A 22,067-nucleotide genomic window follows, 5' to 3' on the forward strand; every position below is an offset into this window, starting at 1 on the left:
GTTATTCTATATATAAACCCCCCCGAACCCCTCGATTGGATTCCCGTCTGTAACTCACTCCCGGGTATCTGTTATTCTATATATAAACCCTCCGAACCCCTCGATTAGATTCCAGTCTGTAACTCACTCCCGGGTATCTGTTATTCTATATATAAACCCCCCGAACCCCTCGATTAGATTCCAGTCTGTAACTCACTCCCGGGTATCTGTTATTCTGTACATAAACCCCCCGAACCCCTCGATGAGATTCCAGTCTGTAACTCACTCCCGGGTATCTGTTATTCTATATATAAACCCCCCGAACCCCTCGATTAGATTCCAGCATGTAACTCACTCCCAGGTATCTGTTATTCTATATATAAACCCCACCGAACCCCTCGATTTGATTCCAGCCTGTAACTCACTCCCGGGTATCTGTTATTCTATATATAAACCCCCCCGAAACGATTCCAGTCTGTAACTGACTCCCGCGTATCTGTTATTCTACATATAAACCCCCCGAACCCCTCGATTCGATTCCAGCCTGTAACTCACTCCGAGGTATCTGTTATTCTATATATAAACCCCCCGAACGCCTCGATTAGATTCCAGTCTGTAACTCACTCCCGGGTATCTGTTATTCTATATATAAACCCCCCGAACCCCTCGATTAGATTCCAGTCTGTAACTCACTCCCGGGTATCTGTTATTCTATATATAAACCCCCCGAACCCCTCGATTAGATTCCAGTCTGTAACTGACTCCTGGGTATCTGTTATTCTATATATAAACCCCCCGAACTCCTCGATTAGATTCCAGTCTGTAACTCACTCCCGGGTATCTGTTATTCTATATATAAACCCCACGAACCCCTCGATTAGATTCCAGCCTGTAACTCACTCCCAGGTATCTGTTATTCTATATATAAACCCCCAGAACCCCTCGATTACATTCCAGTCTGTAACTCACGCCCGGGTATCTGTTATTCTATATATAAACCCCCCCGAACCCCTCGATTGGATTCCCGTCTGTAACTCACTCCCAGGGATCTGTTATTCTATATATAAACCCCCCCGAACCCCTCGATTCGATTCCCGTCTGTAACTCACTCCCGGGTATCTGTTATTCTATATATAAACCCCCCGAACCCCTCGATTAGATTCCAGCCTGTAACTCACTCCCGGGTATCTGTTATTCTATATATAAACCCCCTGAAACCCTCGATTAGATTCCAGTCTGTAACTCACTCCCGGGTATCTGTTATTCTATATATAAACCCCCCGAACCCCTCGATTAGATTCCAGTCTGTAACTGACTCCTGGGTATCTGTTATTCTATATATAAACCCCCCGAACTCCTCGATTAGATTCCAGTCTGCAACTCACTCCCGGGTATCTGTTATTCTATATATAAACCCCCCGAACCCCTCGATTAGATTCCAGCCTGTAACTCACTCCCAGGTATCTGTTATTCTATATATAAACCCCCCGAACCCCTCGATTAGATTCCAGACTGGAACTCACTCCCGGGTATCTGTTATTCTATATATAAACCCCCCGAACCCCTCGATTAGATTCCAGCCTGTAACTCACTCCCGGGTATCTGTTATTCTATATATAAACCCCCCGAACCCATCGATTAGATTCCAGCCTGTAACTCACTCCCGGGTATCTGTTATTCTATATATAAACCCCCCGAACCCCTCGATTAGATTCCAGTCTGTAACTCACTCCCGGGTATCTGTTATTCCAAATATAAACCCCCCGAACCCCTCGATTAGACTCCAGCCTGAAACTCAATCCCGGGTATCTGTTATTCTATAAATAAATCCCGAACACCTCGATTAGATTCCAGTCTGTAACTCACTTCCGGGTATCTGTTATTCTATAAATAAATCCCGAACACCTCGATTAGATTCCAGCCTGTAACTCACTTCCGGGTATCTGTTATTCTATATATAAACCCCCCGAACCCCTCGATTAGATTCCAGTCTGTAACTCACTCCCGGGTATCTGTTATTCTATATATAAAACCCCCGAACCCCTCGATTAGATTCCAGCCTGTAACTCACTCCTGGGTATCTGTTATTCTATATATAAACCCCCCCCCCCGAACCCCTCGATGAGATTCCAGCCAGGAACTCACTCCCGGGTATCTGTTATTCTATATATAAACCCCCCCGAACCCCTCGATGAGATTCCAGCCTGTAACTCATTCCCAGGTATCTGTTATTCTATAAATAAACCCCCCCGAACCCCTCGATTACATTCCAGCCTGTAACTCATTCCCAGGTATCTGTTATTCTATATATAAACCCCCCGAACCCCTCGATTACATTCCAGCCTGTAACTCACTCCCAGGTATCTGTTATTCTATATATAAACCCCCCAGAACCCCTCGATTAGATTCCAGTCTGTAACTCACTCCCGGGTATCTGTTATTCGAAATATCAACCCCCCCGCCGAACCCCTCGATTAGATTCCAGCCAGGAAGTCACTCCCGGGTATCTGTTATTCTATATATAAACCCCCCCGAACCCCTCGATTAGATTCCAGCCTGTAACTCACTCCCAGGTATCTGTTATTCTATATATAAACCCCCAGAACCCCTCGATTACATTCCAGTCTGTAACTCACGCCCGGGTATCTGTTATTCTATATATAAACCCCCCCGAACCCCTCGATTGGATTCCCGTCTGTAACTCACTCCCAGGGATCTGTTATTCTATATATAAACCCCCCCGAACCCCTCGATTCGATTCCCGTCTGTAACTCACTCCCGGGTATCTGTTATTCTATATATAAACCCCCCGAACCCCTCGATTAGATTCCAGCCTGTAACTCACTCCCGGGTATCTGTTATTCTATATATAAACCCCCTGAAACCCTCGATTAGATTCCAGTCTGTAACTCACTCCCGGGTATCTGTTATTCTATATATAAACCCCCCGAACCCCTCGATTAGATTCCAGTCTGTAACTGACTCCTGGGTATCTGTTATTCTATATATAAACCCCCCGAACTCCTCGATTAGATTCCAGTCTGCAACTCACTCCCGGGTATCTGTTATTCTATATATAAACCCCCCGAACCCCTCGATTAGATTCCAGCCTGTAACTCACTCCCAGGTATCTGTTATTCTATATATAAACCCCCCGAACCCCTCGATTAGATTCCAGACTGGAACTCACTCCCGGGTATCTGTTATTCTATATATAAACCCCCCGAACCCCTCGATTAGATTCCAGCCTGTAACTCACTCCCGGGTATCTGTTATTCTATATATAAACCCCCCGAACCCATCGATTAGATTCCAGCCTGTAACTCACTCCCGGGTATCTGTTATTCTATATATAAACCCCCCGAACCCCTCGATTAGATTCCAGTCTGTAACTCACTCCCGGGTATCTGTTATTCCAAATATAAACCCCCCGAACCCCTCGATTAGACTCCAGCCTGAAACTCAATCCCGGGTATCTGTTATTCTATAAATAAATCCCGAACACCTCGATTAGATTCCAGTCTGTAACTCACTTCCGGGTATCTGTTATTCTATAAATAAATCCCGAACACCTCGATTAGATTCCAGCCTGTAACTCACTTCCGGGTATCTGTTATTCTATATATAAACCCCCCGAACCCCTCGATTAGATTCCAGTCTGTAACTCACTCCCGGGTATCTGTTATTCTATATATAAAACCCCCGAACCCCTCGATTAGATTCCAGCCTGTAACTCACTCCTGGGTATCTGTTATTCTATATATAAACCCCCCCCCCCGAACCCCTCGATGAGATTCCAGCCAGGAACTCACTCCCGGGTATCTGTTATTCTATATATAAACCCCCCCGAACCCCTCGATGAGATTCCAGCCTGTAACTCATTCCCAGGTATCTGTTATTCTATAAATAAACCCCCCCGAACCCCTCGATTACATTCCAGCCTGTAACTCATTCCCAGGTATCTGTTATTCTATATATAAACCCCCCGAACCCCTCGATTACATTCCAGCCTGTAACTCACTCCCAGGTATCTGTTATTCTATATATAAACCCCCCAGAACCCCTCGATTAGATTCCAGTCTGTAACTCACTCCCGGGTATCTGTTATTCGAAATATCAACCCCCCCGCCGAACCCCTCGATTAGATTCCAGCCAGGAAGTCACTCCCGGGTATCTGTTATTCTATATATAAACCCCCCCGAACCCCTCGATTACATTCCAGCCTGTAACTCACTCCCAGGTATCAGTTATTCTATATTTAAACCCCCCAAGCCCCTCGATTAGATTCCAGCCTGTCACTCACTCCCAGGTATCTGTTATTCTATATATAAACCCCCTGAACCCCTCGATTACATTCCAGCCTGTAACTCACTCCCAGGTATCTGTTATTCGATATATAAACCCCCCCGAACCCCTCGATTAGATTCCCGTCTGCAACTCACTCCCAGGGATCTGTTATTCTATATATAAACCCCCCCGAACCCCTCGATTAGATTCCCGTCTGTAACTCACTCCCGGGTATCTGCTTTCTATAAAAAAACACCCGAACCCCTCGATTAGATTCCAGCATGTAACTCACTCCCGGGTATCTGTTATTCTATAAATAAACCCCTGAACCCCTCGATTAGATTCCAGTCTGGAACTCACTCCCGGGTATCTGTTATTCTATATAAAAACCCCCCCGAACCCCTCGATTAGATTCCAGACTGGAACTCACTCCCGGGTATCTGTTATTCTATATATAAACCCCCCGAACCCATCGATTAGATTCCAGCCTGTAACTCACTCCCGGCTATCTGTTATTCTATATATAAACCCCCCGAACCCCTCGATTAGATTCCAGCATGTAACTCACTCCCAGGTATCTGTTATTCTATATATAAACCCCACCGAACCCCTCGATTTGATTCCAGCCTGTAACTCACTCCCGGGTATCTGTTATTCTATATATAAACCCCCCCGAAACCCCTCGATTCGATTCCAGTCTGTAACTGACTCCCAGGTATCTGTTATTCTACATATAAACCCCCCGAACCCCTCGATTCGATTCCAGCCTGTAACTCACTCCGAGTTATCTGTTATTCTGTATATAAACCCCCCGAACCCCTCGATTAGATTCCAGTCTGTAACTGACTCCTGGGTATCTGTTATTCTATATATAAACCCCCCGAACTCCTCGATTGGATTCCAGTCTGTAACTCACTCCCGGGTATCTGTTATTCTATATATAAACCCCCCGAACCCCTCGATTAGATTCCAGTCTGTAACTCACTCCCGGGTATCTGTTATTCTATATATAAACCCCCCGAACCCCTCGATTAGATTCCAGTCTGTAACTGACTCCTGGGTATCTGTTATTCTATATATAAACCCCCCGAACTCCTCGATTAGATTCCAGTCTGTAACTCACTCCCGGGTATCTGTTATTCTATATATAAACCCCCCGAACCCCTCGATTAGATTCCAGCATGTAACTCACTCCCGGGTATCTGTTATTCTATATATAAACCCCCCGATTACATTCCAGCCTGTAACTCACTCCCAGGTATCTGTTATTCTATATATAAACCCCCAGAACCCCTCGATTACATTCCAGTCTGTAACTCACTCCCGGGTATCTGTTATTCTATATATAAACCCCCCCGAACCCCTTGATTAGATTCCCGTCTGTAACTCACTCCCAGGGATCTGTTATTCTATATATAAACCCCCCCGAACCCCTCGATTGGATTCCCGTCTGTAACTCACTCCCGGGTATCTGTTATTCTATATATAAACCCTCCGAACCCCTCGATTAGATTCCAGTCTGTAACTCACTCCCGGGTATCTGTTATTCTATATATAAACCCCCCGAACCCCTCGATTAGATTCCAGTCTGTAACTCACTCCCGGGTATCTGTTATTCTGTACATAAACCCCCCGAACCCCTCGATGAGATTCCAGTCTGTAACTCACTCCCGGGTATCTGTTATTCTATATATAAACCCCCCGAACCCCTCGATTAGATTCCAGCATGTAACTCACTCCCAGGTGTCTGTTATTCTATATATAAACCCCACCGAACCCCTCGATTTGATTCCAGCCTGTAACTCACTCCCGGGTATCTGTTATTCTATATATAAACCCCCCCGAAACGATTCCAGTCTGTAACTGGCTCCCGCGTATCTGTTATTCTACATATAAACCCCCCGAACCCCTCGATTCGATTCCAGCCTGTAACTCACTCCGAGGTATCTGTTATTCTATATATAAACCCCCCGAACGCCTCGATTAGATTCCAGTCTGTAACTCACTCCCGGGTATCTGTTATTCTATATATCAACCCCCCGAACCCCTCGATTAGATTCCAGTCTGTAACTCACTCCCGGGTATCTGTTATTCTATATATAAACCCCCCGAACCCCTCGATTAGATTCCAGTCTGTAACTGACTCCTGGGTATCTGTTATTCTATATATAAACCCCCCGAACTCCTCGATTAGATTCCAGTCTGTAACTCACTCCCGGGTATCTGTTATTCTATATATCAACCCCCCGAACCCCTCGATTAGATTCCAGCCTGTAACTCACTCCCAGGTATCTGTTATTCTATATATAAACCCCCAGAACCCCTCGATTACATTCCAGTCTGTAACTCACGCCCGGGTATCTGTTATTCTATATATAAACCCCCCCGAACCCCTCGATTAGATTCCCGTCTGTAACTCACTCCCAGGGATCTGTTATTCTATATATAAACCCCCCCGAACCCCTCGATTCGATTCCCGTCTGTAACTCACTCCCGGGTATCTGTTATTCTATATATAAACCCCCCGAACCCCTCGATTAGATTCCAGCCTGTAACTCACTCCCGGGTATCTGTTATTCTATATATAAACCCCCTGAAACCCTCGATTAGATTCCAGTCTGTAACTCACTCCCGGGTATCTGTTATTCTATATATAAACCCCCCGAACCCCTCGATTAGATTCCAGTCTGTAACTGACTCCTGGGTATCTGTTATTCTATATATAAACCCCCCGAACTCCTCGATTAGATTCCAGTCTGTAACTCACTCCCGGGTATCTGTTATTCTATATATAAACCCCCCGAACCCCTCGATTAGATTCCAGCATGTCACTCACTCCCGGGTATCTGTTATTCTATATATAAACCCCCCGAACCCCTCGATTACATTCCAGCCTGTAACTCACTCCCAGGTATCTGTTATTCTATATATAAACCCCCCGAACCCCTCGATTAGATTCCAGTCTGTAACTCACTCCCGGGTATCTGTTATTCTATATATAAACCCCCCGAACCCCTCGATTAGATTCCAGCATGTAACTCACTCCCAGGTATCTGTTATTCTATATATAAACCCCACCGAACCCCTCGATTTGATTCCAGCCTGTAACTCACTCCCGGGTATCTGTTATTCTATATATAAACCCCCCCGAACCCCTCGATTTGATTCCAGCCTGTAACTCACTCCCGGGTATCTGTTATTCTATATATAAACCCCACCGAACCCCTCGATTTGATTCCAGCCTGTAACTCTCTCCCGGGTATCTGTTATTCTATATATAAACACCGCCAAAACGATTCCAGTCTGTAACTGACTCCCGGGTATCTGTTATTCTACATATAAACCCCCCGAACCCCTCGATTCGATTCCAGCCTGTAACATCACTCCTCGGTATCTGTTATTCTATATATAAACCCCCCGAACGCCTCGATTAGATTCCAGTCTGTAACTGACTCCTGGGTATCTGTTATTCTATATATAAACCCCCCGAACTCCTCGATTAGATTCCAGTCTGTAACTCACTCCCGGGTATCTGTTATTCTATATATAAACCCCCCGAACCCCTCGATTAGATTCCAGTCTGTAACTCACTCCCGGGTATCTGTTATTCTATATATAAACCCCCCGAACCCCTCGATTAGATTCCAGTCTGTAACTGACTCCTGGGTATCTGTTATTCTATATATAAACCCCCCGAACTCCTCGATTAGATTCCAGTCTGTAACTCACTCCCGGGTATCTGTTATTCTATATATAAACCCCCCGAACCCCTCGATTAGATTCCAGCCTGTAACTCACTCCCAGGTATCTGTTATTCTATATATAAACCCCCAGAACCCCTCGATTACATTCCAGTCTGTAACTCACTCCCGGGTATCTGTTATTCTATATATAAACCCCCCCGAACCCCTCGATTCGATTCCAGTCTGTAACTCACTCCCGGGTATCTGTTATTCTATATATAAACCCCCCCGAACCCCTCGATTAGATTCCCGTCTGTAACTCACTCCCGGGTATCTGTTATTCTATATATAAACCCCCCGAACCCCTCGATTAGATTCCAGCCTGTAACTCACTCCCGGGTATCTGTTATTCTATATATAAACCCCCCGAACCCCTCGATTAGATTCCAGTCTGTAACTCACTCCTGGGTATCTGTTATTCTATATATAAACCCCCCGAACCCCTCGATTAGATTCCAGTCTGTAACTCACTCCTGGGTATCTGTTATTCTATATATAAACCCCCCGAACCCCTCGATTAGATTCCAGTCTGTAACTCACTCCTGGGTATCTGTTATTCTATATATAAACCCCCCGAACCCTCGATTAGATTCCCGTCTGTAACTCACTCCCGAGTATCTGTTATTCTATATATAAACCCCCCCGAACCCCTCGATTAGATTCCAGCCTGTAACTCACTCCCGGGTATCTGTTATTCTATATATAAACCCCCCGAACCCTCGATTAGATTCCAGTCTGTAACTCACTCCCGGGTATCTGTTATTCTATATATAAACCCCCCCGAACCCCTCGATTAGATTCCAGCCTGTAACTCACTCCCGGGTATCTGTTATTCTATATATAAACCCCCCGAACCCCTCGATTAGATTCCAGCCTGTAACTCACTCCCAGGTATCTGTTATTCTATATATAAACCCCCCGAACCCATCGAACAGATTCCAGTCTTGATATATTACTATATATCTCCATTCACTTCCCTCTCGTGATTTACGCTAACCTGTGCTGACACCTGGTGTTGGGATTGGAAATTACAAATGCTGATGCTCCATTTTCCCCTCAGTGACTGAACGCAGTCCCTCAGACACTTCATCAATTACTGTGACCAACAGTCGCCTTAATCCATCTAATTATACATTCTTCAACAGGCCAGGGCTCCTTTCTCTGGAAAAGAGAAGGCCGAGGGGTGACCTGATAGAGGTCTTTATGATAATGAAGGGGTTTCGATAGGGTAGACGTAGAGAAGATGTTTCCACTTGTGGGGGGAGACCAGAACGAGGGGGCCATCAATATAAGAGAGTCACTAATAAATCCAATCGGGAATTCGGGAGAAACTTCTTTACCCAGAGAGCGGTGAGAATGTGGAACTCGCTCCCACATGGAGTGGGAGTGTTTGATGGGACAGTGTAGAGGGAGCTTTACTCTGTATCTAACCCTGTACCTGCCCTGGGAGTGTTTGATGGGACAGTGTAGAGGGAGCTTTACTCTGTATCTAACCCTGTACCTGCCCTGGGAGTGTTTAATGGGACAGTGTAGAGGGAGCTTTACTCTGTATCTGACCCTGTACCTGCCCTGGGAGTGTTTGATGGGACAGTGTAGAGGGAGCTTTACTCTGTATCTAACCCTGTACCTGCCCTGGGAGTGTTTGATGGGACAGTGTAGAGGGAGCTTTACTCTGTATCTAACCCTGTACCTGCCCTGGGAGTGTTTGATGGGACAGTGTAGAGGGAGCTTTACTCTGTATCTAACCCTGTACCTGCCCTGGGAGTGTTTGATGGGTCAGTGTAGAGGGAGCTTTACTCTGTATCTAACCCTGTACCTGCCCTGGGAGTGTTTGATGGGACAGTGTAGAGGGAGCTTTACTCTGTATCTAACCCTGTACCTGCCCTGGGAGTGTTTGATGGGTCAGTGTAGAGGGAGCTTTACTCTGTATCTAACCCTGTACCTGCCCTGGGAGTGTTTGATGGGTCAGTGTAGAGGGAGCTTTACTCTGTATCTAACCCTGTACCTGCCCTGGGAGTGTTTGATGGGTCAGTGTAGAGGGAGCTTTACTCTGTATCTAACCCTGTACCTGCCCTGGGAGTGTTTGATGGGACAGTGTAGAGGGAGCTTTACTCTGTATCTAACCCTGTACCTGCCCTGGGAGTGTTTGATGGGACAGTGTAGAGGGAGCTTTACTCTGTATCTAACCCTGTACCTGCCCTGGGAGTGTTTGATGGGTCAGTGTAGAGGGAGCTTTACTCTGTATCTAACCCTGTACCTGCCCTGGGAGTGTTTGATGGGACAGTGTAGAGGGAGCTTTACTCTGTATCTAACCCTGTACCTGCCCTGGGAGTGTTTGATGGGTCAGTGTAGAGGGAGCTTTACTCTGTATCTAACCCTGTACCTGCCCTGGGAGTGTTTGATGGGACAGTGTAGAGGGAGCTTTACTCTGTATCGAACCCTGTACCTGCCCTGGGAGTGTTTGATGGGACAGTGTAGAGGGAGCTTTACTCTGTATCTAACCCTGTGCCTGCCCTGGGAGTGTTTGATGGGACAGTGTAGAGGGAGCTTTACTCTGTATCTAACCCTGTACCTGCCCTGGGAGTGTTTGATGGGACAGTGTAGAGGGAGCTTTACTCTGTATCTAACCCTGTACCTGCCATGGGAGTGTTTGATGGGACAGTGTAGAGGGAGCTTTACTCTGTATCTAACCCTGTACCTGCCCTGGGAGTGTTTGATGGGACAGTGTAGAGGGAGCTTTACTCTGCATCTAACCCTGTACCTGCCGTGGGAGTGTTTGATGGGACAGTGTAGAGGGAGCTTTACTCTGTATCTAACCCTGTACCTCCCCTGGGAGTGTTTGATGAGACAGTGTAGAGGGAGCTTTACTCTGCATCTAACCCTGTACCTGCCCTGGGAGCGTTTGATGGGACAGTGTGGAGGGAGCTTTCCTCTGCATCTAACCCTGTACCTGCCGTGGGAGTGTTTGATGGGACAGTGTAGAGGGAGCTTTACTCTGTATCTAACCCTGTACCTCCCCTGGGAGTGTTTGATGAGACAGTGTAGAGGGAGCTTTACTCTGTATCTCACCCTGTACTTGCCCTGGGAGTGTTTGATGGGGACAGTGTAGAGGGAGCTTTACTCTGTATCTAACCCTGTACCTCCCCTGGGAGTGTTTGATGGGACAGTGTAGAGGGAGCTTTACTCTGTACCTAATCCGTGCTGTACCTCCCCTGGGAGTGTTTGATGGGACAGTGTAGAGGGAGCTTTACTCTGCATCTAACCCTGTACCTGCCCTGGGAGTGTTTGATGGGACAGTCTGGAGGGAGCTTTACTCTGTATCTAACCCTGTACCTCCCCTGGGAGTGTTTGATGAGACAGTGTAGAGGGAGCTTTACTCTGTATCTCACCCTGTACTTGCCCTGGGAGTGTTTGACGGGACAGTGTAGAGGGAGCTTTACTCTGTATCTAACCCTGTACCTGCCCTGGGAGTGTTTGATGGGACAGTGTAGAGGGAGCTTTACTCTGTATCTAACCCTGTACCTGCCCTGGGAGTGTTTGATGGGACAGTGTAGAGGGAGCTTTACTCTGTATCTAACCCTGTACCTGCCCTGGGAGCGTTTGATGGGACAGTGTAGAGGGAGCTTTACTCTGCATCTAACCCTGTACCTGCCGTGGGAGTGTTTGATGGGACAGTGTAGAGGGAGCTTTACTCTGTATCTAACCCTGTACCTCCCCTGGGAGTGTTTGATGGGACAGTGTAGAGGGAGCTTTACTCTGTACCTAACCCGTGCTGTACCTCCCCTGGGAGTGTTTGATGGGACAGTGTAGAGGGAGCTTTACTCTGCATCTAACCCTGTACCTGCCCTGGGAGTGTTTGATGGGACAGTGTGGAGGGAGCTTTACTCTGTATCTAACCCTGTACCTCCCCTGGGAGTGTTTGATGAGACAGTGTAGAGGGAGCTTTACTCTGTATCTAACCCTGCACCTGCCCTGGGAGTGTTTGATGGGACAGTGTAGAGGGAGCTTTACTCTGTATCTAACCCTGTACCTGCTCTGGGAGTGATTGATGGGGACAGTGTAGAGGGAGCTTTACTCTGTATCTAACCCTGTACCTGCCCTGGGAGTGATTGATGGGGACAGTGTAGAGGGAGCTTTACTCTGTATCTAACCCTGTACCTGCCCTGGGAGTGTTTGATGGGGACAGTGTGGAGGGAGCTTTACTCTGTATCTTACCCTGTACCTCCCCTGGGAGTGTTTGATGAGACAGTGTAGAGGGAGCTTTACTCTGTATCTCACCCTGTACTTGCCCTGGGAGTGTTTGATGGGGACAGTGTAGAGGGAGCTTTACTCTGTATCTAACCCTGTACCTGCCCTGGGAGTGTTTGATGGGACAGTGTAGAGGGAGCTTTACTCTGTATCTAACCCTGTACCTGCCCTGGGAGTGTTTGATGGGACAGTGTAGAGGGAGCTTTGCTCTGTATCTTACCCTGTACCTGCCCTGGGAGTGTTTGATGGGACAGTGTAGAGGGAGCTTTACTCTGTATCTAACCCTGTACCTGCCCTGGGAGTGTTTGACGGGACAGTGTAGAGGGAGCTTCACTCTGTATCTAACCCTGTACCTGCCCTGGGAGTGTTTGACGGGACAGTGTAGAGGGAGCTTTACTCTGTATCTAACCCTGTACCTGCCCTGGGAGTGTTTGATGGGGACAGTGTAGAGGGAGCTTTACTCTGTATCTAACCCTGTACCTGCCCTGGGAGTGTTTGACGGGACAGTATAGAGGGAGCTTCACTCTGTATCTAACCCTGTACCTGCCCTGGGAGTGTTTGATGGGACAGTGCAGAGGGAGCTTTCCTCTGTATCTAACCCTGTACCTGCCCTGGGAGTGTTTGCCGGGACAGTGTAGAGGGAGCTTTACTCTGTATCTAACCCTGTACCTGCCCTGGGAGTGTTTGATGGGACAGTGTAGAGGGAGCTTTACTCTGTATCTAACCCTGTACCTGCCCTTGGAGTGTTTGCCGGGACAGTGTAGAGGGAGCTTTACTCTGTATCTAACCCCTGCTTGTGTTGAGTTTTTTTAATAAAACCAAACTCCACCCTCCCAAACTAACCTTTCCTCAGTCTTTGCCTTGAACCCGAGAATTTATCTAATCCATCGCTAATCCTCCCCAGCCTGCTGCGGTGCTGGCTCTAAGCCTTGAGTGATCCCTGGCCAGACGATCCAGCAGCTCAATATGGGGAAATACATGTTTTAATATCCCTGCAATCAGATTATCCGTGCTGTTCAACATGTTCAAACCCACTTCAGACATATTAAACGAGGGTCCCAGACGTGTTTGCAGTGGGACTCGCCTCGGAGTCCGAAGGTCAGGGGGTTCGAGCCCCCACTCCAGAGACTCGAACCCCGTAATCCAGGCCCCGACACTCCCCTCCCCGGTGCCGGTGCTGAGGGAGCGCCGCACTGTCGGAGATGCCGTCTTTCGGGACGAGACGTTAAACCGAGGTCCCCCCCGTCTGCCCCTCTCGGGTGGGACGTAAAAGATCCCACGGCCGCTGTTGGAAGAAGAGCAGGGGGGGGAGGATGGTGGGGAGTTCTCCCCGGGGTCCTGAGGCCGATATTTATCCCTCAATCGAGATCATTTTTTTTTAAAAAAAAAGGATCATCCTCCCACATGTAAACAGGTCACCTGAGTCACGTGTCGGCCCAGATCAGTAGCAATGGCAGTGGGAGTGTCGGGGCCTGGATTCTGGGGCTCGAGTCTCCGGAGTGGGGGCTCGAACCCACCCCTGGCTCCGAGGCGAGGCCCAATGAACCACGTCTGGGACCCTAATTCAATATGGCGCGTAAAGCAGACAAAAATCTGACACCGAGCCCCGTAAGGAGATATTCGGACAGGCGACCAAAAGCTCGGTCGAAGAGGGAGGTTTTAAGGAGCGTCTTAAAGGAGGAGAGAGAGAGAGGCGGAGAGGTTTAGGGAGGGAATTCCAGAGCTCGGGGCCCGGGGCGGCTGAAGGCACGGCCGCCAATGGCGGAGCGATGGGAATCGGGGGGATGCGCAAGAGGCCGGAATTGGAGGAGGGCAGAGATCTCGGAGGCTGGAGGAGGTCACAGAGATAGGCGAGGGGAGGGGCGAGGCGAGGCGAGGGCCATGGAGGGATATGAACAGAATTTTAAAATGGAGGCGTTGCCGGACCGGGAGCCGATGGAGGTCAGCGAGCACCAGCCGGGGGGGTGGGGGGGGCGGTGATGGGTGAAGGGGACTCGGTGGGAGTGAGGATACGGGGAGGGGGGGGGCGGGAGGGGGGCTGCAGAGTTTTGGATGAGCTGGAGTTTAAGGAGGGCGGCCAGGAGTGCGTTGGAACAGTCGGGTCGAACAGAGTAAGTGACGGGACTGTGCCTCGAATGCTTGAGGACAGGTTCTTAATTCAGAGTAAATTTGGCGATGCATCACGCAATTTGGAAGGACTTTATCCCCGTTGTGACATTCTGCTTTCTAAATCCTGCCTCCTGTTCAGATTATTGTTTCCTGAAAGGCTATTTTTACATCGCACGAGGCCTTGCGAATGCAATAGATTAAACCCAGCAAATCCCTTGCCACTGCAGTCTCCTCTGCTGCAAAGGTCTCTCTTCCTCCCTCCCTCCCTCCCCCCCCCACAACCCTCCCCCTTCTCTCTCTCCATCCTTCTCTCTGCCGCAGTCCGGCCTAGTAACCAGCGCTTGCCGGCCTGGCACCCGTCGGGGTAACCGTGGCAACCGGGAAGGTCTGCATCAGCAGGCCGTGGCCCTGTTCATCCTCGGTTGCCATGGAGACGCCTAATTCCCGGCCTACGTGCTGGCAGGTAATCAGACTAACCTCGGGGAGGGGGGGGGGGGGGGGGGGGGTGAGGCAGTGACTGGAAGACTGGATGCTGATGGAACACAGCTTCTCTTCAACAGACCCACCGCTATTTAGGAGGCAGGGTCCCCGCCAATACCTCCCTCAAGGAGGGAGTCTCGCCATCAGGGACCCCTTTTATAGAGGGAGTCTCACCATCAGGGACCCCTTTTATAGAGGGAGTCTCACCATCAGGGACCCCTTTTATAGAGGGAGTCTCACCATCAGGGACCCCTTTTATAGAGGGAGTCTCACCATCAGGGACCCCTTTTATAGAGGGAGTCTCACCATCAGAGACCCCTTTTATATAGAGAGTCTCACCATCAGAGACCCCTTTTATAGAGGGAGTCTCACCATCAGGGACCCCTTTTATAGAGGGAGTCTCACCATCAGGGACCCCTTTTATAGAGAGAGTCTCACCATCAGGGACCCCTTTTATAGAGGGAGTCTCACCATCAGAGACCCCTTTTATAGAGAGAGTCTCGCCATCAGGGACCCCTTTTATAGAGGGAGTTTCATCATCAGGGACCCCTTTTATAGAGGGAGTCTCACCATCAGGGACCCCTTTTATAGAGAGAGTCTCACCATCAGGGACCCCTTTTATAGAGGGAGTCTCACCATCAGGGACCCCTTTTATAGAGGGAGTCTCACCATCAGGGACCCCTTTTATAGAGGGAGTCTCACCATCAGGGACCCCTTTTATCGAGGGAGTCTCACCATCAGGGACCCCTTTTATAGAGAGAGTCTCGCCATCAGGGACCCCTTTTATAGAGGGAGTTTCACCATCAGGGACCCCTTTTATAGAGGGAGTCTCACCATCAGGGACCCCTTTTATAGAGAGAGTCTCACCATCAGGGACCCCTTTTATAGAGGGAGTCTCACCATCAGGGACCCCTTTTATAGAGGGAGTCTCACCATCAGGGACCCCTTTTATAGAGGGAGTCTCACCATCAGGGACCCCTTTTATAGAGAGAGTCTCACCGTCAGGGACCCCTTTTATAGAGAGAGTCTCACCATCAGGGACCCCTTTTATAGAGGGAGTCTCGCCATCAGGGACCCCTTTTATAGAGGGAGTCTCACCATCAGAGACCCCTTTTATAGAGAGAGTCTCACCATCAGGGACCCCTTTTATAGAGGGAGTCTCGCCATCAGGGACCCCTTTTATAGAGGGAGTCTCACCATCAGGGACCCCTCCCTACGTTTCGGGGGTTCATTTGTCAGTGAACACGTAGAGCCCGTCGGAAACTCACTCAGTTTGAGACAGGTCGGAGGGGGGGAATCGTAGAGCACACGTGGACGTCAAAGCCCACGGGAGTACTGGGTTAGCACAGGGCAAAAATACAGAGAGGGGCTCGGACGTGAAGGGCAACAGATTCCCCGAAAGCAGATGCTTAGATCGAGGGTGCTCGACAGCAGGAACGGGTTAGAAAGGACAGGTGACTGAGGGCGGAGGGGGGCTGGACTCATGGGAACAGGAGGAGGCCATTCAGTTGGTGCATGGCTGCTCTCCATATCTCTTGGCCAACGAAACACTTGCCAATCTCCGTCTAGGAAGCTGCAATTGATTCCCAGCATCCGCAGTCTTTTGGTGGGGGGGGGTGCCCGGGGGGGGGCGGGGGGGGAAGAGAATTCCAGATTCCCACTACCCTTTGTGTGTAAAAATGCTTCCTTCTTTCGCTCCATTTTGTTCTGGGTTGCCCATCCTCGCAACAGAAGAAATAGCTTCTGTGCATCTACCCTATCGAATTTCAAAGGCATTCCCATCGCCAAATCCCCCACCATCAACATCCTGGGGGTCACCATTGACCAGAAACTTAACTGGACCAGCCATATAAATACTGTGGCTACAAGAGCAGGTCAGAGGCTGGGTATTCTGCGGCGAGTGACTCACCTCCTGACTCCCCAAAGCCTTTCCACCATCTACAAGGCACAAGTCAGGAGTGTGATGGAATACTCTCCACTTGCCTGGATGAGTGCAGCTCCAACAACACTCAAGAAGTTCGACACCATCCAGGACAAAGCAGCCCGCTTGATTGGCACCCCATCCACCACCCTAAACATTCACTCCCTTCACCACCGGCGCACCGTGGCTGCAGTGTGTACCATCCACAGGATGCACTGCAGCAACTCGCCAAGGCTTCTTCGACAGCACCTCCCAAACCCGCGACCTCTACCACCTAGAAGGACAAGAGCAGCAGGCACATGGGAACAACACCACCTGCACGTTCCCCTCCGAGTCACACACCGTCCCGACTTGGAAATATATCGGCCGTTCCTTCATCGTCGCTGGGTCAAAATCCTGGAACTCCCTTCCTAACAGCACTGTGGGAGAACCGTCACCACACGGACTGCAGCGGTTCAAGAAGGCGGCTCACCACCACCTTCTCAAGGGGCAATTAGGGATGGGCAATAAATGCCGGCCTCGCCAGCGACGCCCACATCCCATGAACGAATGAAAAAAAAATCTGGATTCCCAATTCGCCAAATGGCGGCCAGTCGCTGACATGGAAAATGGGCAGGAGCATAATCAAAGAGAGCGGGCTGATATAAAGAAACGTTTGTGTTTACGACCGCGTCTTTCACAACCTCAGGGCGTTCCAAGACGCTTTATAACAAAGGAAGTACTTTTTTTTCCTCTCTTCCCCGGGAGTGTAATGTAGGGAAACGCGGCAGCCAATTTGCGCACAGCAAGATCCCACAAACAGCAACGTGACAAATGACCTGATCACCTGTCTTTTCTTTTTGGCGTTGTCTATTGAGGGATAAATATCGGCCCCGGGGAGAACTCCCCCGTCCCTGTCCCTCCCCCCACCCCCACCACTGCTCTTCTTCCAATAGCGGCCGTGGGATCTTTTACGCCCACTTGAGAGAGGAGGGGGGGGGGCCTTCGGTTTGACGTCTCATCCCGAACGGCGGCCCCTCACCCTCCCCGACAGTGCGGCGTTCCCTCCGTACTGGCACCGGGGGGAGCGTCCGACCTGGATTACGGGGCACGAAGGGTGAGGGGACTGAGCAACATATCTGGGGATATTGGTTCTCCACACTACTGCCTAGGGTACACAACTGGACGACAGCAGTTCGAGGATAGAAGCCTCTGCGTACATTATAGGGAATAGCAGCCCCTGTGTATATTATGGGGCCAGTACTTCCCCGGAGCGGAGAAACTACGCCATGTTCTCCGCAGCCTTCAACATGTCATCAATGAGGACAAACACCTCGCTAAGGCCATCCCCACACCTCCACTACTCGCCTTTAAACAGCCACCCAACCTCAAACAGACCATCGTTCGCAGCAAACTACCTAGCTTTCAAGAGAACAGCGTCCACGACGCCACACAACCCTGCCACGGTAACCTCTGCAAGACATGCCAGATCATCGACACAGATACCACCATCACACGAGATGACACCACCCACCAGGTGCATGGTTCATACTCCTGTGACTCGGCCAACGTTGTCTACCTCATACGTTGCAGGAAAGGATGCCCCAGAGCATGGTACATTGGCGAGACCATGCAGACGCTGCGACAACGGATGAACGGACACCGCGCAACAATCGCCAAACAGGAGGGTTCCCTCCCAGTCGGGGAACACTTCAGCAGTCATGGACATTCATCCACCGACCTTCGGGTAAGCGTACTCCAAGGCGGCCTTCGAGACACACGACAACGCAAAATCGTCGAGCAGAAATTGATAGCCAAGTTCCGCACCCATGAGGACGGCCTCAACCGGGATCTTGGGTTCATGTCGCGCTACACGTTACCCCACCAGCGAACAAATGTTATCTGTTTTTAATATAATGGGTCATTTGCTGGCTCTCTCTGCCTTCCGGATGTTTCTGCCTCTCTCTGTGTTTTTTTTTCTCTGTTTTTTTTTCCTGTTTGTTTTTTTGTTGAATGTGTATTCGGGGGTTCTGCAGGTGACACCTCTCTGTCTGAACACGGTGATTGCCTTGGCAACGGGCAGTTGCAGGGGCAGTCTGTAAACACCATGTATTGTTCAATATGTATAAATGCGTAGGCTTCGAGGAGCTCTTGAAACATTTGCCTGAGGAAGGAGAAAATCTCCGAAAGCTTGTGAATTTAAAATAAAATTGCTGGACTATAACTTGGTGTTGTAAAATTGTTTACAATTGTCAACCCCAGTCCATCACCGGCATCTCCACATCATATATTATGGGGAACAGCAGTGGTTGTAAAAACAGGAAGACAGATTATTATCTGAATGGTGATAGATCAGGAAAATGGGAGGTGCAACGAGACCTGGGTGTCCTTGTACACCAGTCTCTGAAAGCGAGCATTCAGGTGCAGCGAGCAGTTAGGAAGGCGAATGGGATGTTGGCCTTCATTGCAAGAGGATTTGAGTACAGGAGCAGGGATGTCTTACTGCAGTTATACAGGGCCTTGGTGAGACCACATCTGGAGTATTGTGTGCAGTTTTGGTCTCCTTATCTGAGGAAGGATGTCCTTGCCATGGAGGGAGTGCAACGAAGGTTTACCAGACTGATTCCTGGGATGGCAGGACTGACGTATGAGGAGAGATTGGGTCGACTCGGCCTGTATTCACTCGAGTTTAGAAGAATGAGAGGTGATCTCATCGAAACATATAAAATTCTAACAGGACTAGACAGACTAGATGCAGGGAGGATGTTCCCGATGGCTGGGGAGTCCAGAACCAGGGGTCACAGTCTCAGGATACGGGGTAGGACATTTAGAACCGAGATGAGGAGAAATTTCTTCACTCAGAGGGTGGTGAACCTGTGGAATTCTCTACCACAGAAGGCAGTGGAGGCCGAGTCATTCGATGTATTCAAGGAGGAGATAGATAGATTTCTTAATGCTAAAGGGATCAAGGGATATGGGGAAAAAGCGGGAACAGGGTACTGAGTTAGACGATCAGCCGTGATCATTTTGAATGGCGGAGCAGGCCCGAGGGGCCGAATGGCCTACTCCTGCTCCTATCTTCTATGTTTCTATGAATAGCAGTGCCTGTGTATATTAGAGGTGATGTTTAACGTGGTTTGGGACCGAGCCCCACACAGGTTCCATCCTGTGCCTGTAGCGATATAGAAGCAGTAGGAAGCCATTCAGCCCCTCGAGCCTGTTCCGCCATTCAATCAGATCACGGCTCATCTGTATCTTAACTCCATCTTACCCACCTTGGTCCCGTAACCCTTAATCCCCTCACCCAACAAAAATCTATCAATCTCAGTTTTGAAATTTCCAATTGACCCCCCGGCCCCGACAGCTTTTTGTGGGGAGAGAGTTCCAGATTTCCCACTCCCCTTTGTGTGAGGAAGTGCTTCCTGACATCACCCCTGAACGGCCTGGCTCTAATTTTAAGGTTCTGCCCCCTTGTTCTGGACTCCCCCCACCAGAGGAAATAGTTTCCCTCTCTCGACCCCACCAAATCCTTTAATCATCTTAAACCCCTCGATTAGATCGCCCCTTAATCTTCTACACTCGAGGGAATACAAGCCCGGTCTGTGCGACCCGTCCTCGGAATTTAAGCCCTTCAGCCCCCGGTCCCAGTCCTGCGATGGACTTGCCGTGGGCCGGTCACTGTTCCAGCACCCGGACACGAGGCCGCAGTGACTCCTGCTCGAAAGTGCGAGCGTGAGGACTCGGAGCTCTGCCTCGTTGTGCGGGCCGACACTTGAACAGCGGCCCGTTGGAAAATACACCGGAGGCCTTCTGGCTAGGGAATAGGGTTTAAAACGTTCCCAGTCCCGTTCACCCACCCACCCTCTCTCCGCTCGCTGACTGACACTGGCAATTCTCAATTTGAACAAATCCCCCCCTCCCCATCTCTGTGACCTCCTCCAGCCCCTACGACCCTCCCGGATCTCTGCGCCCCTCCAATTCCGGCCTCTCGCCCATCCCCCCGATTCCCATCGCTCCGCCATTGGCGGCCGTGCCTTCAGCCGCCTCGGCCCGAAGCTCTGGAATTCCCTCCCTAAACCTCTCCGCCTCTCTCTCTCCTCCTTTAAGACGCTCCTTAAAACCTCCCTCTTTGACCGAGCTTCAGGTCGCCTGTCCTAATATCTCCTTATGGGGCTCGGTGTCAAATTTTGTCTGATTTACGCTCCTGGGAAGGGCCTTGGGGGACGTATTACCACGTTAAAAGGCGCTGGATAAATGCAGGGTGTTAATCTACCAGAGGGGTGTTTCCCAGTGGGGAGGTGGGGGTGGATATTAAACAGAATTATGAAAGGTCCAAGGGGAAACAGTAAGGGTTTCTGTTCGGCACTTAGCAAATAAGGGCTATGGGACAGCCCCACATTCCCAGATCAATATCCCGACCTCCCAGTTACTATCAAGTGTTTTCACCGCCCTGGGATTATTGGAAATCGCAGCCAAGAAAAGTCTAGAAACAATGACTTTGCTATGCCTTTTCCCATAAACGGAGGAGAATGCTGGAGACGCCATAATGGTGCAGTGAGTGTTTGATGGGACGGTGTAGAGGGAGCTTTACTCTGTATCTAACCCTGTACCTGCCCTGGGAGTGTTTGATGGGACAGTGTAGAGGGAGCTTTACTCTGTATCTAACCCTGTACCTGCCCTGGGAGTGTTTGATGGGACAGTGTAGAGGGAGCTTTACTCTGTATCTAACCCTGTACCTGCCCTGGGAGTGTTTGATGGGACAGTGTAGAGGGAGCTTTACTCTGTATCTAACCCTGTACCTGCCCTGGGAGTGTTTGATGGGACAGTGTAGAGGGAGCTTTACTCTGTATCTAACCCTGTACCTGCCCTGGGAGTGTTTGATGGGACAGTGTAGAGGGAGCTTTACTCTGTATCTAACCCTGTACCTGCCCTGGGAGTGTTTGATGGGACAGTGTAGAGGGAGCTTTACTCTGTATCTAACCCTGTACCTGCCCTGGGAGTGTTTGATGGGACAGTGTAGAGGGAGCTTTACTCTGTATCTAACGCTGTACCTGCCCTGGGAGTGTTTGACGGGACAGTGTAGAGGGAGCTTTACTCTGTATCTAACCCTGTACCTGCCCTGGGAGTGTTTGATGGGACAGTGTAGAGGGAGCTTTACTCTGTATCTAACCCTGTACCTGCCCTGGGAGTGTTTGATGGGACAGTGTAGAGGGAGCTTTACTCTGTATCTAACCCTGTACCTGCCCCGGGAGTGTTTGATGGGACAGTGTAGAGGGAGCTTTACTCTGTATCTAACCCTGTACCTGCCCTGGGAGTGTTTG

The 22,067-nt window shown here is 49.6% G+C and overlaps 1 protein-coding gene across 1 annotated transcript in view; it reads right to left on the bottom strand.

Moving 5' to 3' along the window:
* The window catches only part of LOC137315128 (prickle planar cell polarity protein 3-like), a gene marked incomplete at its 3' end in the record, with an annotated part of 141,712 nt that extends 126,917 nt beyond the window's left edge, over nucleotides 1-14,795 (bottom strand). The window contains 1 exon segment of the mRNA XM_067980033.1: nucleotides 14,712-14,795. Within this exon segment, the coding sequence (XP_067836134.1) occupies nucleotides 14,712-14,795 (84 nt within the window).
* Between the last annotated feature and the right edge of the window lie 7,272 nt (nucleotides 14,796-22,067).

This window comes from Heptranchias perlo, unplaced genomic scaffold (assembly GCF_035084215.1).
Source record: "Heptranchias perlo isolate sHepPer1 unplaced genomic scaffold, sHepPer1.hap1 HAP1_SCAFFOLD_537, whole genome shotgun sequence".
Classification (NCBI taxonomy): Eukaryota; Metazoa; Chordata; class Chondrichthyes; order Hexanchiformes; family Hexanchidae; genus Heptranchias; species Heptranchias perlo.